At 42.2% G+C, this 13,301-nt stretch overlaps 1 protein-coding gene across 1 annotated transcript in view; it reads left to right on the top strand.

Moving 5' to 3' along the window:
* LOC132432017 (adenylate cyclase type 10-like) overlaps positions 1-12,945 on the top strand; it is a 38,085-nt gene extending 25,140 nt beyond the window's left edge. The window contains exons 21-32 of the mRNA XM_060021843.1: positions 759-1,088; positions 3,327-3,390; positions 4,605-4,824; positions 5,166-5,291; positions 7,621-7,793; positions 8,348-8,504; positions 9,891-10,095; positions 10,185-10,281; positions 10,734-10,852; positions 11,116-11,233; positions 11,845-12,043; positions 12,592-12,945. Of these exons, the coding sequence (XP_059877826.1) occupies positions 759-1,088; positions 3,327-3,390; positions 4,605-4,824; positions 5,166-5,291; positions 7,621-7,793; positions 8,348-8,504; positions 9,891-10,095; positions 10,185-10,281; positions 10,734-10,852; positions 11,116-11,233; positions 11,845-12,043; positions 12,592-12,915 (2,132 nt within the window). The 3' untranslated portion in view covers positions 12,916-12,945. The remainder of the gene's footprint in view (positions 1-758; positions 1,089-3,326; positions 3,391-4,604; positions 4,825-5,165; positions 5,292-7,620; positions 7,794-8,347; positions 8,505-9,890; positions 10,096-10,184; positions 10,282-10,733; positions 10,853-11,115; positions 11,234-11,844; positions 12,044-12,591) is intronic.
* Positions 12,946-13,301: the final 356 nt, after the last annotated feature.

The following is a 13,301-nucleotide window of genomic DNA, read 5'->3' as shown; positions in this document are numbered from 1 at the left end:
TGAATAGCCTGTATTTTTCAGAATTGTCTTAATTTCAAGAATTCTAGCTCCATGTTAACCCCATGTGTTAAGTATTTGTATTTTGATTTTTGGTTCAGAAAATATTGCCGTAGTCTTTTTTTTTTTTTTTTTTTTTTTTTTTTTTTGCGGTACGCGGGCCTCTCACTGTTGTGGCCTCTCCCGTTGCGGAGTTGCCGTAGTCTTTTATTGGCTTCTTAGGATAAATAATAAGAAAATAGGATAAACTGTTTCTAATTTTAGAAATTCACAAGGACGTTAAACACACATGATATTTAAACATATGAACAAAGCAAGATATAAATTAAATAGCTGCAATCTCATATTCTCCACAAAAAAGAATAAAATTGTGACATAAGCTACCCAAAGCATATATAATCCACAAATAATTTGACTTTGAAATATATTTGGACCTTATATTTGAGCAGAGCCTTTCTGTTATTTTATGTTTATAATAATTTGCAGTAAAAAAAGCTCAATTTAGGAGGAAGAACTAAGAAGTCTATCCAGTGTAGTTCTCTACCACTAGACATTTCTTCCCTGTTGTACTTTATACTAGATACAGTCAATATCACTCTCAGATTGGTATAAAATTTTTTATACAAAGGAAGCCATAATACCAAATAGGAATTATAAATAAAATTTTCTTATACACTAGCAGCATGTGCTTGGGAGTTTGCTACCTGGTAGCGTAAAAGGACTTTAAGGGAGACTCTCATTTAGGTTTTCCTATATTTCAGATGCTGGCTCTCCTCTCAGGCTACAAGAGAAACTATCCCTACCTCAAACCGAGGTGCTAGAATTTGGAGTGCCTCTATTGCAGGAAGCGGCTTGGGAGCTGTGGCCCAAGGCACAACAGACAGCCCTACACCTTGAATGTGCCTGGTTTCTTCGAGATTTGGCCTGCCGCTGTGGGAGCTGTCATGGGGGGGACTTTGTCCCCTTCCACCGTTTTGCCATCTGTTCTACTAAGAGCTCCAGTGGGACCTCCCGATTCTGTAGCTACAAAGATACTGGCTCGATACTAACACAAGTGATCCCAGACAAATTGCAGCTGCCTTCTCCCCAAGGTAAATCCAGGGGGCAGAAAGAAGACACGTGGGCAGCACTTCTCTTTATTCGTGTACTTGGAGCTCTTTATTCAAAAGGTGAAATCAGATTAAAAGAGAAAAATAGGTGGAGAGAGCCATTTCTCACTGAAGTACCAGAAATAAGAAAAGTGTGATCTCAGAGTTAAAAGGAACTTTAGAGATTATTCTTGGTTTGGTTGGCAATCTTGGGCAAGTTACATAACCTCAGTTAATTGAGGAAAATAACAATACACACTTCATAGGTTGTTGTGAGGATTAAATGAGTTAAAATAAATATATAATGTGCTTTGAATAGTGCCAGGCACGTGGTTAGTGCTCAATACGTTTTAGTTATTGTTTTTATTATTATAATTATTCAGCTCAGTAATTATTCAGCTCAGTACACATATATGGAGCCCTTATGTGTATCAGATGCTGCAGTTAGGTGTTAATAATACAAAATGAAATTATCAGTTTTGGGGGGGTGATACAGACATATAAATAGAGAATTCCAATATGGCATGATAAAGGTGATGAAAACGGACTACATAGGAGTTGGGGTACCTAGAGAAGGGGCCATTAGCCCAGCCTGAGAAAGGAGTAAGATAAGACTCCCTTGAGTGAGATTTGAGGGATAAGTAGGAGTTAGCTACTTAAAGAAGTTTGGATTAGTGGATAGATGTTCCCCAAAGCCTATAGCCCTCTACCACATCCCAGATAAAGAGTTCACCCTCGGGAATTCCCTGTGGTCCAGTGGTTAGGACTCCATGATTTCACTGCTGAGGGCCAAGAGTTCACCCTCTTAGTTTTAACATTTTCAGTTAGCTTACCTTGTAGGGCATCCCATTTCATTCTCAGTAGCGGTTAGAAAGATTCTTTCATCAAGGTGAACTCTACCTTCCTGCAACTTTTTCACTCATTTTTCAGAGTTGTGCCTTCTTTCATATTTGAAGACAGCTGTCAAGACCCAGGCAAATCTTCTCTTTTTCTACTTTGATAAAAGAGAAGTTGGTGTTGATGTTAGCAGGGGAGAGGGATATGGGAGAGATGGTGAATCGGTGGTGGTAAAAGACTAAAATGAAGATGTTGATCTATGATCCTACCTCTTCTGGCCAGAACATTCTTATGACTCTATGAAGGTGGACCAGTGACTTGGAGAAATTGGTCACTGGCTGATGAGCTCTACAGTCATTTGCACTGTTGTACTTTCTGAGGGGAAAGAGGAAAGTAGTAGTGAATGTCCTGGTTGGTATTATGAAGAAATCACACTATCATTCATATTTCCTATATGGCCTTTCGTTTTTGAGAGGTCACTGTCAGCTGTAGATTCGACAGCCTGGTCAGTCTAGCTGTGAGAGAGGCCCAAGACCTTTCCAGCACATCCGAACCCTGAGTAGGCTTCTCAGACCCAGGGCCGTTGTGCATGACCATGTAGAACAGAGGGTGTTATTCACACGGGCTATGCTATGATGATGCCCTGAGAATTGTGCATTGCAGTAGTGCTGCCAAATTCCAGTTTCCTTAGTTACCTTAGCCTTGCTTTACCTTACCTCAGGTGACGTAATTAAATAATCAATAATAAACTTGTGTTTACTTAACAAACACAAGTCCTCCCTATAATTATTGTCTTAGACTTCTTTTCAATCCCACCACCTGTGCTCCTGAGCCCAAATAGGTAACATCCCCACATCCTTCCCAGTCTTTTCTTTTTGGTCAGAAGACAGCTGCAGAGAAAAAGGCAAATCTAGAGGATAAAGGTTATTTAAGGCCAGCTAGGTAAAGCTGAAAATCTCTGCTGGTCGTTGTGACTCTGGTGGGATGTGACATCTTGTGCCCTCATGATTTTCTTCACTAGGTCTTAGGATCTGTGGTTCGCTCCCATCTAGTCGTAAATCTGATCTAGATATATTCTTGGATTTTTACTATTAGAATTAGTCATCAAACCAGATGGACACATTCTTTATTCATTTCTTTGCAAACAGAATTAGGAATTGGTTTGGGAAGTTTGAGAACGAAAGGAGTTACTATTTGAATCACAAATAGTTGCATTTAAGGAAAAAATTAGCACCCTAATCTTGTGTGTAAGGCTAATTTTAAACCTAAACTTATCATTTTTATAATGGGGGAGGCAATTAGGTCATGAACTAAGCTGCAGTGGAAAGGTAGTCAGGAATTTTAAATATTCTCAGTTAATACAAATATGGGCAATTAAAGATAATCATCTCTTTCTCCCTACAGACAGTTTTCAGTTCCAGACAAAATCACCCAGAAGTCAGGAGGCCTTCACAAGGGAACACTGCAGGTAGGTGGAGATGCTGAGAGTGGGCATGGAGGAGGCCAGGAAGTGAGACACAGATAACCATTAAACTAGGGCACTCACCTTACCTGCAGACAAGGAAGGCATCTGACCACCCAGGAGCAGTGACTCTTGTACTCAGCCCAAAATTCAAGTTAACAGAGAATCAGAAAGGCAATTTTTGATTGTTTGTAGGGAAATTATTTTTTAGTGATTAAGAAAAACTTTATTTAATAGCTCTCAAATGTATTGTACATGTAGCAGATTGTTTTCAGCTATAAATTTGCCTTCTCAATTACTTTTGAGCCCAGATGATATTAAAATGATTTTACATTTCATAACTATGTACCTCCTGGCTTTCTAATGCCTGTCTTAACAACTTTACATGTTCATACCTTGAATTCATCAGCCACTCTCGTTTCCTATTATGCTTATCCAACCTGATTTCCTTCATTTTTCAAACAAAAATCTATGTTCTACATGAATCACCCCCATACTTATTGTGTCTCTGCTCACACAGTTCTCCCTTTTAAACATACTCAGTGGCATGCACATCCTTCCAGTTAACAGAATGGTCACCATCCTTCAAAGCCCTCCTCAGTTCCCACTTTTTTCAATCATTCTATCTCAGAGAGATCAGACCTCTTTTGAACTCGTGGTGCCTGTAGAAAGTGCATTGGACTAGTAGTCAGAAAGGTGAACTCTAGTTTTGGTTCTACTCAGTAGCTGTGAGGTCATACGTAAGTCACTTAACCTCTCTGAGCTTCAGTTTCCTCATCTGTAAGAGGGAGGTAATTTTTGCCTACCTGAATGGCAGGGTTATTGTAGGATAAGGTGGTGGTATTGTATAAAATAATATTCAAATATGCCATGATGGAGTTCAAATGTGCTAATAGATAAAGGTATTATTACTTACTGCTTTGTATCATTTTTATGTTTGCATGTAACAGTGTTAGTTCACTCTTCAGGTGTGGTCGTTTCCTTTAGTTTGTGAGGTACTTTGGCTTTAGGTTTTTAAAACTCCCTAATAGGGCTTTGCCATTATAGACCAGGTCCCTGACTTTCAAAACCTATGGAGCAATGGAGGAGAAAGATAGACATAGAATTAATGAATTATAAAGGAAAGCTTCCTGGATAAAGTGGCTTTGAGAACTGGTAATGCCTCAGCAAGAGTGGCTACTGGGTGGCCACTCTCAGCTCTTCATCTTCTCTCCACAAAGAACAGAGGAAGAGTTCCTGGATCAAGTGAACAGGAAACTGGCTCAGACCAGCCCTGAGAAAGACATGTTAACCATGAAGCCCTGCCACTGTAAGGAAGTCCTGAAGTTAGTGCTGTCACCTCTCACCCAGCACTGCCTGGTCATTGGAGAAACCACTTGTGCGTTTTATTACCTGCTGGAGGCTGCCGCTGCCTCCTTGGACCTGTCAGATAATTACATGGTGAGCAAGCTCTGCTCTCTGCCCCTGAGCTGAGCCCTATGACTAGGGGAATTTTATAGGGATTTCTTACCATCAGGTAACTTGCAATGAAAAGTGGAGGAAAGTGGGAGAGAGAGGAGCTGTAAGGGGTCTAGGAGAAAATATGAAGTGAGAGTGAAGGAGCACCATGTGCTGCCAGCCCTGCCCCAACTCCTGCACACACACAGTCCAGCTCCCCATTTCTAACTAAATCCTGCCCCAGTTCAAATTCATCATAACCTTGATCTAGCCCTCGCCCCAGTCACACGCTTAGCAACATCTAAATCCTAATCCAGTTTCTCCATCCCTTGTCTTGTTTGGAGGCCTTCCTTTATCTGAGGAAGGCAAGCAGCCTTCTGGGCCAGCCCTCAGCATTCTCGTTTTATAAACAGCGCAAGGTGAAGATCTGTCAGTTTGAGGAGGCCACTTTCTGCTGTCTTCGGTCAGAGGTGAGGGCAGGGGGTAACCTTGAAGTCTGGGTTGTTTCTCCTTGAGGAATATCCTGTTATTTCCTTTAAAATCTCTTTTTTTTGTCTGCAATTATAAATGTGATTCAAATTCAAAACAGAAATACATGTAGGAGGTGAAAGAGCGCTTACTAATCCCATGTCACGCCCAGCATAGTTAATAATTGGTGTGAATTCCACCAGCTATACACACATAGTCATATCATTATTGTTATCCATTATTTTTAAAATAGAATCATAATTCTACATTGTCTTTTTTCTGCATCTGGTTTTTATTCTTAAAAATACAGATTGAACATATTTGCATATTGACATACATCCAATCATAGTTACAGGTGCCAAGTACTACGTTATATCCATATATCAAATTAGCCATTTCCTTCTTCATGTACATTTAGGTTGTCTCTAAGTTGGGGTTATTATAAACATTTCTACAGTGAATATTTTTGTAAATATCTCTTTACTCCCTTGTGAGAGTGTTTCTGTAAGAGAAATTTTCAGAGGTGGAAATGCTAAGGCAGACAATATGAATGATTTTACAATTAATAAATATAATGCCAAATTGTCCACTACAGTATTATGTGAACTTGAGTTCTTCTCACTTCTTCACATCCTTACCAACATCAGATATTATAAGTCTTCTTTAAATGTTTATTGGTCATTTATTTCTGTGAATTGCCTGTCATGTCCTTTGCTCACTGGAGTGTATATAAACTAATTCAGGGGGATGCGGGGGTGAACAAAATGGGTGAAGGTAGTCAAAAGGTATAAGTTCTGAGGATGTGATGCACAGCATGGGACGGTAGTTAACAATACTGTGTTGTATATTTGAAATTTACTAAGAGAGTAGACCTTAAAAGTTCTTGTCACAAGAAAAAAAATTGTAACTATATGTGGTGATGGATGTTAATCAAACTTACTGTAGTGATCATTTTCCAGTATATACATATATTGAATCATTATGTTATACACCTAAAACTAACACAATGTTGTATGTCAGTTATCCCTCAATTAAAAAAATCATCCCATTGTACACCTTAAAGTTACACAATGTTATATGTCAAATATATCTCAATAAAGCTAGAAGGAAGAAAAGAACATACATTTCAAAGTCTCTCCCCACAATCCTACCACTGAGCCACTGTGTCCTCTCTTTATGTATTCTACCAGAGGGGCTCAGCACACATAAATGTATATAATCTTTCCCCTTCCTTTGTTATATACAAATAGGAGCTCACTATACTCCATTCCACATCTTGTTTTAAAATAAATAAATAAATTTACCTTGTAGATCACTCTATATCATTTATAACAAATTTCCCCAGGGAATGAGATTTGTATATCAAATAGGAACTCTGGGGAAAGCATGCCATGAGACATTCCATTTTCAAAGGACAAATAGGGGTAAACTTACTTATTCTGGATGAATAACTCATAACAGCAACTTCTCCCGGCCTCATTACTGTTAAATCGAACAGAACAAAGTATGTTGGAATGATTATTTATCAAGTTATAAATGATGACTTCATAAAACCATGGGGGATGTTTTGTTAGAGAGCCGAGCTTTCAAATAAAATACATAAATAAAAACTAGTTTCAGTGTGAACCTTAAGATACCTTGATTAGGAGAGTAAACCTAATGTGTATAAATGCCTTTGAATACCAAAGGGAATATTAGAGTTGTCCAAGGTATTGCATTATTTGTGTTTCAACCAAAAGGTCTTTGGAGCAAAGTTAAATAATTATTTCTTTCCCTTTAAAAGAAAGAATTATTGTGCAGTCTTCCTAAGCTTGTTCAGAAATTACCATAGACTTTATCATTTTCTTGGAGGATTTAGCCATAGAACAGGCAGGTATATGATAACCTCGAGGTAGTTCCTCAGATCCTACCCTCAAATGCACTATGGTGGTACAACTTGTTTATGAAGAGGGATACGGGATTTGGTGATATCTCAGATGCTTTCCATGGCATCTGAAGCATCTCAGTTTCTGCCCAAATGATAATCCCATCTGAGTCTAGCAGCATCACTTTCTAAATCACAGCCTTCCTCTACTACTCACTGGCAAATGTCTGGGAGATGAGAAAGGAGAGTGCTTTCTCCGTAATTCTGTTTTCTCACTCCTTTACTTGGCTCGTGGCCCTACTGGTGCCTGGTAGTGTGGCCAGGCTCTGCTCCAACTCAGCTCACTCTAGTACCTCAAGGGCCCCAAGTACACATTCCAAAATAAAAGCCAGTGTGTTATATGCAGAACCTTGTCCTTAATAATCTTCCCACATTTACATTACTGTTTCTCATTTTACCGTCTCCAGGTCTGTTTCAACATGGGACAGATCACCTTGGCCAAAAAATTGGCTAGGCAAGCCCTTCGTCTGCTGAAAAGGAATTTCCCTTGGACCTGGTTTGGTGTCATTTTCCAAACATTCCTAGAGAAATGCTGGCGTTCCTGTTCCCTGAGCCAGCCCCCAGACAATCCTAGTGAGAAGTGAGAAGCCTAGCCAACTTGTCCTGTTTCCATTTAGGGCCACAGAGAAGTAAACTAGGACCCAGCCTGGGGTTTTGCCTATTTGACTATAAAGACTGCTCTTTTTACAGCCAATTCAGTGTAGCTGAATGAGGACTTCTTTCGTTTTTGGAGTATGGTATTATCCTGTCTCTTTCAAATAAAGATACATATATGTGTATTGTGTGTACACATACACATATGTGGCAATTTAATATCAATATTATTTCTCTGATATATATACACATAATACTAAGTTGCTACCTGGTTATTGAGCTATAATAATTTATAGGAAATGTATTCAACCAAAAGAGCAATTCAAAGAATGAAACCTTTTTTAAAAAACGTCTCTGAAAACTTTTTTTTCTGGTTGAGAGGGATGAATTTAAAAGGCATATTGGGTTAGAAGTAGTGGGATCCCAGGAACCTTTCTGAGTCTGAAAGTCTGGGTGAGTAGACTCAGATTTCTTGTGGGGAAGGATAGCGGACACTGGTGAAGAATAAGGGCATGCTAACCACCCTTTGCTTCACACCAGTAAGAAGAAGCTGGCAATCCTGCAGCAGCAGGTGCAATGCCTCTCCCTGCTCTGGCAGCTCTACAACCTGGAGGCCACGGCCAGCAGCCGCAGGTTTGCCTGCCTGGCCACTCTTATGCAGGAGAATTCAGCCAAGGAGTCTGCCAGTGAAGCCCAGGTAAGCCACCCTTGGTTTACCTATGTCCTCACTCAGAAACTTAAAATGCTAGGGGGAGAGACCCTGCCAAGTCCCTGGTTAAGTGTGGTTCCACGGTAACCCAGACTTAACGGGACACCACTGATCTTGTGTTTGAGCAGGGTTCTCAATTTGCAGTTTATAGATGGGCTTCCAGGTACGAAGCTATCTGTGAACTCTCTGAACTGAATGTTGACTTTTGTGTGTATGTTCAAAAGAGCATTTGGGGAGTGATAGGAAGTAGGGAAGGGATCATAGCTTTCATCAGATTCTCAAAGCCAGTGGTCTAAAAAAAGGATCAGAATTGCTGACTTAGGAAAAAAGAAGAAAGGCTTCCTAATTTTAGTGTCCATCTGTCTATATCTCTCTTTTATCCATCTGCTCAACAAATATTTGACGAACACCTATTCTGTGCTAGGCACTGATCTTGGTTCCAGGGAAACAGATAAGTGAAATATGTCGTATGTTAGGTGATAATAAATACAATGAAGAAAAATTACATGAAGACCAGAGGACATGGAGTTTTGGGAACTGGGTGCGGGGTGGGGCGGGGGGGGATGCAATTTTAATAAGATGGTAGGGAAAGCCTTACTGAGCAGTTGGCTTGTGGGCAACTATCTGAAGGAGATGAGAAAGTAAGCCACATGGCTATCTGGGAGAAGACTGGAGAGGAAGAGGGCATAGCGAATGCACAACGCATGCCCTCTGTGTTTGAGGAACAGTGTGACTAGAGGGGAGGGAGGAGAGGTGGAAGAACCAGGAGATGAGTCAGAGAGTCTAGGGAGGGGGATGGGAGATGGTGCTGGCCTTGTAGGCCACTGTAGGGGTTTTGGCTTTTACCCTAACGAAGGTGGGAAGCTGTTAGTGGCTTCTTAGAAGTGGAGTAACCGAGTCTGCTTATATTTTAATAAGATTATTCTATTGGAAACCTAACGAACACGGTGTTTCAAGAGTGTCATCAATGATGTCAAATGTGCACGCAACTGATAACAGAGATCTAGGCAGCAGTTCTGAAGAGTTCTAAGGGGCAAGAATCAGAGGACTTAATTAGAGAAAACATAGAAGTGGTGCAGTTTGGCCAGCGTTTTGAAGGGGAAAGTCTCGGATTGGGGAGAAACAAGAGGTGCAGATGGAGAAAGTGGTTTGTTTCAAGAACAGGCAGTAAGAATGACCAAATTAGAAGTGTAGGGGTGAGAAGGAGTGTGTTTTCATAGCTGGAGTTGAGGTGAGTGGTGGGGCCCCCAGGAGTGCTGACTGAGTGAGCAGCGAAGCATGCAGGGGGCTCTTATGCAGGAAAAGGACGAGATGGAGATGCATGCAGCCTGACTGTACAGCCAGAATATTTACCCCATGTTTGTTGCCCTGCAGGTTGTCTCTACCTACGTGGCCCTCTCCCAGTTCTCCCAGAACATGGGTGACAAGGAGAAGTGGCTGCATTGTGAGCAGATGGCCATTCAGAAAAACAGCCTGTGTTGGTTCTCCAGGGAGGGATTGTTGGCCACAGCCCAGCTCATGCAGGCCTTGGCCTACACCAAGCTCTGCCTCGGCCATCTTGACTTCTCCATCAGGCTGGGTAATGGGGCCTGACGCTGGTGGGCCTAGGGCTTTTAGAGAGGCCAGGTTCACCTCTAGACCTCACATGATGCTCTTTAACCTCCTTAGGTTTTCAAGCTCGTGAGATATGCAGACACCTCAAGAAACCAGCTCTGGAGAATCTGGTTCTCTCAGTTCTCTTCAGATCTGCATTTCTGAAGAAAAAGTATTAAGATCATTTTCTGTCCTTTGTATTTGTTGCCTTAGAAGGGAGGGTATGATCTTCCAGAGAAGCTTAGAGTGGAGAGGGAGAAACTGTTCCCTCTCCACAGCCAGGACTGTCCCTTCTCTAGTCACTCCAGGAAGCATTGTCTTAAGTTTGAGGGGTCAGGAGTAGAAATGCAGAGTCTGAGCTACCAAATATTCCTTTTTTCCCCCATTTTTCTGCAGGGAGGTAGGTAATTGATCAAGACCCTGGAAATTGTCTCAGAGTCATTTTCCCACTTCCTTTGCCTTAGAGACAGGTCTGATCCCAGGCACAGATGCTCTCTCTATAAACAGAGTTATGGAGAGGAGATTTAGGGGATATTAGGCTGCTTTGAAGGTGTAAGATCCCCTCCTCTCCTATACCGTCCTCCCCATTCTCTAGCTGGTCCCAGTGGCTCTGTCTCTCGGCAGATTTGATCTGTGTGTCCATGTGCTGGAGAGTCAGTGGGTGCTCATTTCCCAGGGTCATGATGTCCTTGGCCTGGCCTGCTTCTATTCTGCTTGCTTAGATCTGCTGCTCTATGGAAAAGGTAAATTTGTGCCGGGCTCTGCTGTACTCCTGAGGGATTCAGACCTCAGGTGGGGCCCTGGGTTTGGAACATAGGCAGTCATGAGCCCGTCCCTTAGGCATGGCCTCTGCTCCTGGCCTCTGGTTCCTTAAGGTCTAGGAACCACGTTGTGATTCAGGGATGTCTGCCTTTCAGGTGCTGTCTCCTCCCCTGTACCACACACCTTCTATACCACTTCCTACGTGGACAACTTATACTAACCTGGTTACTTTCTCTCTCCACAGGATGGCTGTGTCGGCCCTTTGGGGAATGTCTGCATTTCATTCAACATTACGAGCACAGCTGCATTCTAAATTCTCAGAGCAATGTCATGCTGGGGGTCCACTCCTCTCTGGCCATGTGGTAATGTGGGGTACCAGCATGTTACTCAGGGCTGTGGGAAAGGGTAGAAGTTTGAAGACACCATGAACTCATTGAAACTATTGCCTTTTGCCCTTCCAGGCAGGACTGTTCCACATCTCCAACCCACTTCTTTGTTTTTGTTTTTTTTTAATACATTTATTTATTTTTTTTTTTTTGTTTTTGGCTGTGTTGGGTCTTCGTTGCTGCACGCGGGCTTTCTCTAGTTGCACCGAGCGGGGCTACTCTTCATTGCAGTGTGTGGGCTTCTCATTGTGGCGGCTTCTCTCATCCAACCCACTTCTAAAGACCACCTCCCATTTACCCCCCATCTTATTTGTAGGGTTCTTCTTGTCCCTTAACAGGTTTGGGCTTATAGATTAAGGGTTCGGTTTAGAGTTACATTTAAGTGCAAGATAACCCATGGCAAGACTGAATGTCATTGGTTTCCTTTTAAGTCTCCTTACATATGAGTTAGTAGCCTTGGCCACTTACCAGAATCACAATTCTGACTGTCCAGGAGATCTTAGAGCCTTAAAAAGTGACAGTTCTATGAGAGAGCCATGGTTGGTAAGCAGGGGAGAGAGCTGAGAGCTGTGATTCTTCCCTTTCAGGTTTGCCCAGGACTCACAGTGGAAGCTATTTGAGCACCACTTCTCCAAGGCTCACCAGTTGGTGAAAAGAACCAATGCCTCACTGTTTGGTTCACATGGCTTTGTCCGATTCCTAGAGTGCCATGTGCTAATGTTACAGAAGATGCCAGAGGGTGTCTTCGCACATACTGCCTCAGAGACTCCCCGCCAAACCCTCAAGGTACCTGTCTCCATTACCCCTCAACTAACACCTAAGTTATGGTACTCTTTCTGCCACCTGCATCTCTCCCTTAGTCTTCTCCTTTCTGCCTCTGTCTCTTTTTCCCCCTTGAACCCTTTTTTTACTCTGCCTAGAAAGTCTTTCCACCTACCTCATGTATCCTCCCAGATATTCTTGCATGGTCAGGACTGGATTCCTTAACTTTCTGGATTTGCACAGCTACTACCCAGTACCATTAAAATGTTAACACTTAGCCCTTCTCAGTGGACCACTCTGGCTCAGTCTATACTGTCCTCCCTGCATCCCTGCCTTCTGAGTTTGACACATCTCCCTGCATCCCTGCCTTCTGAGTCTAAAACATTCCAGTCCCTCTGTATCTCAAAACAGACTTTCTGGGCCTACTTTGCCATCTGGGCCTACTTTACTCCTTTCTGTTACCCCAGCCCTGAGTGAGTATGCTGAGTGGGGACTGCTGTAAGTTCTGATGGAGTGGAGTGGAGGAAAGAAGGTACTAATCCCTGAGCTAATGGACCTTCGCTTCCTTTCAGTACTTTAAGGAGTTCTTCTCTCGATGTGTGACCTGCCCTGTCTATCACCAGTGGGTCTCTGAGCTTAAAGCCTCTGTAATGAGATGTGGAAAGAGAGAGTCCATGTCCTTGACTAACGTCATCAGACCTTTTGACACCTGCTTGACCAGGATTTGGATAGAGGGAGAATTCCTGGAGGAAAATAACTCCTTTGAAGGAAATTTGCAGAGTAAGCATTCCTTCCTGGAACCCTTGTCTGAGAGACATAAAGAACAGTCTCAGATTCTTACTCACAAGCAGTCAAAGACTGTACCTCCAAGTAAGAAGGGACATGCAGATAATTAGGATTAGTCCTTGCTCCAGAGGTAATTGTCCTTCTCTCACAGTGCCGGACCCACCCTAGACAGAGACCCCTTATATTGTTGAACAGTGTAAGAGCCTCTCTTGGCCCTTTGTTTCAGCATCTATAACCCTTAGGCATAGGAAGTTCCTCCCTGGTCCCAGCTTAAACAAGTAGATTGTTCCCTTGGAGTAGCTGGATGGTTACTAAGGGAGAAAGAAGGCCTTAGAAACCACAATGTAATGTCTGTGAAGGTAAATGATAAGATATGGGCAAGTAAAAGAGAGGAAAGAATATAGTTTCTTGCTTTAGGGCCCAGCAAATCTCCTCCTCCAGGCCATGAGTTAAATTTGTAATTGCTGAGGAAGTTCTTTGTGTTTGTATTATTCTT

Source organism: Delphinus delphis, chromosome 10 (assembly GCF_949987515.2).
Source record: "Delphinus delphis chromosome 10, mDelDel1.2, whole genome shotgun sequence".
NCBI lineage: Eukaryota > Metazoa > Chordata > Mammalia > Artiodactyla > Delphinidae > Delphinus > Delphinus delphis.
The sequence above is the reverse complement of the archived record's forward strand: the minus strand, read 5'-3'. Positions and strand labels throughout refer to the sequence as shown.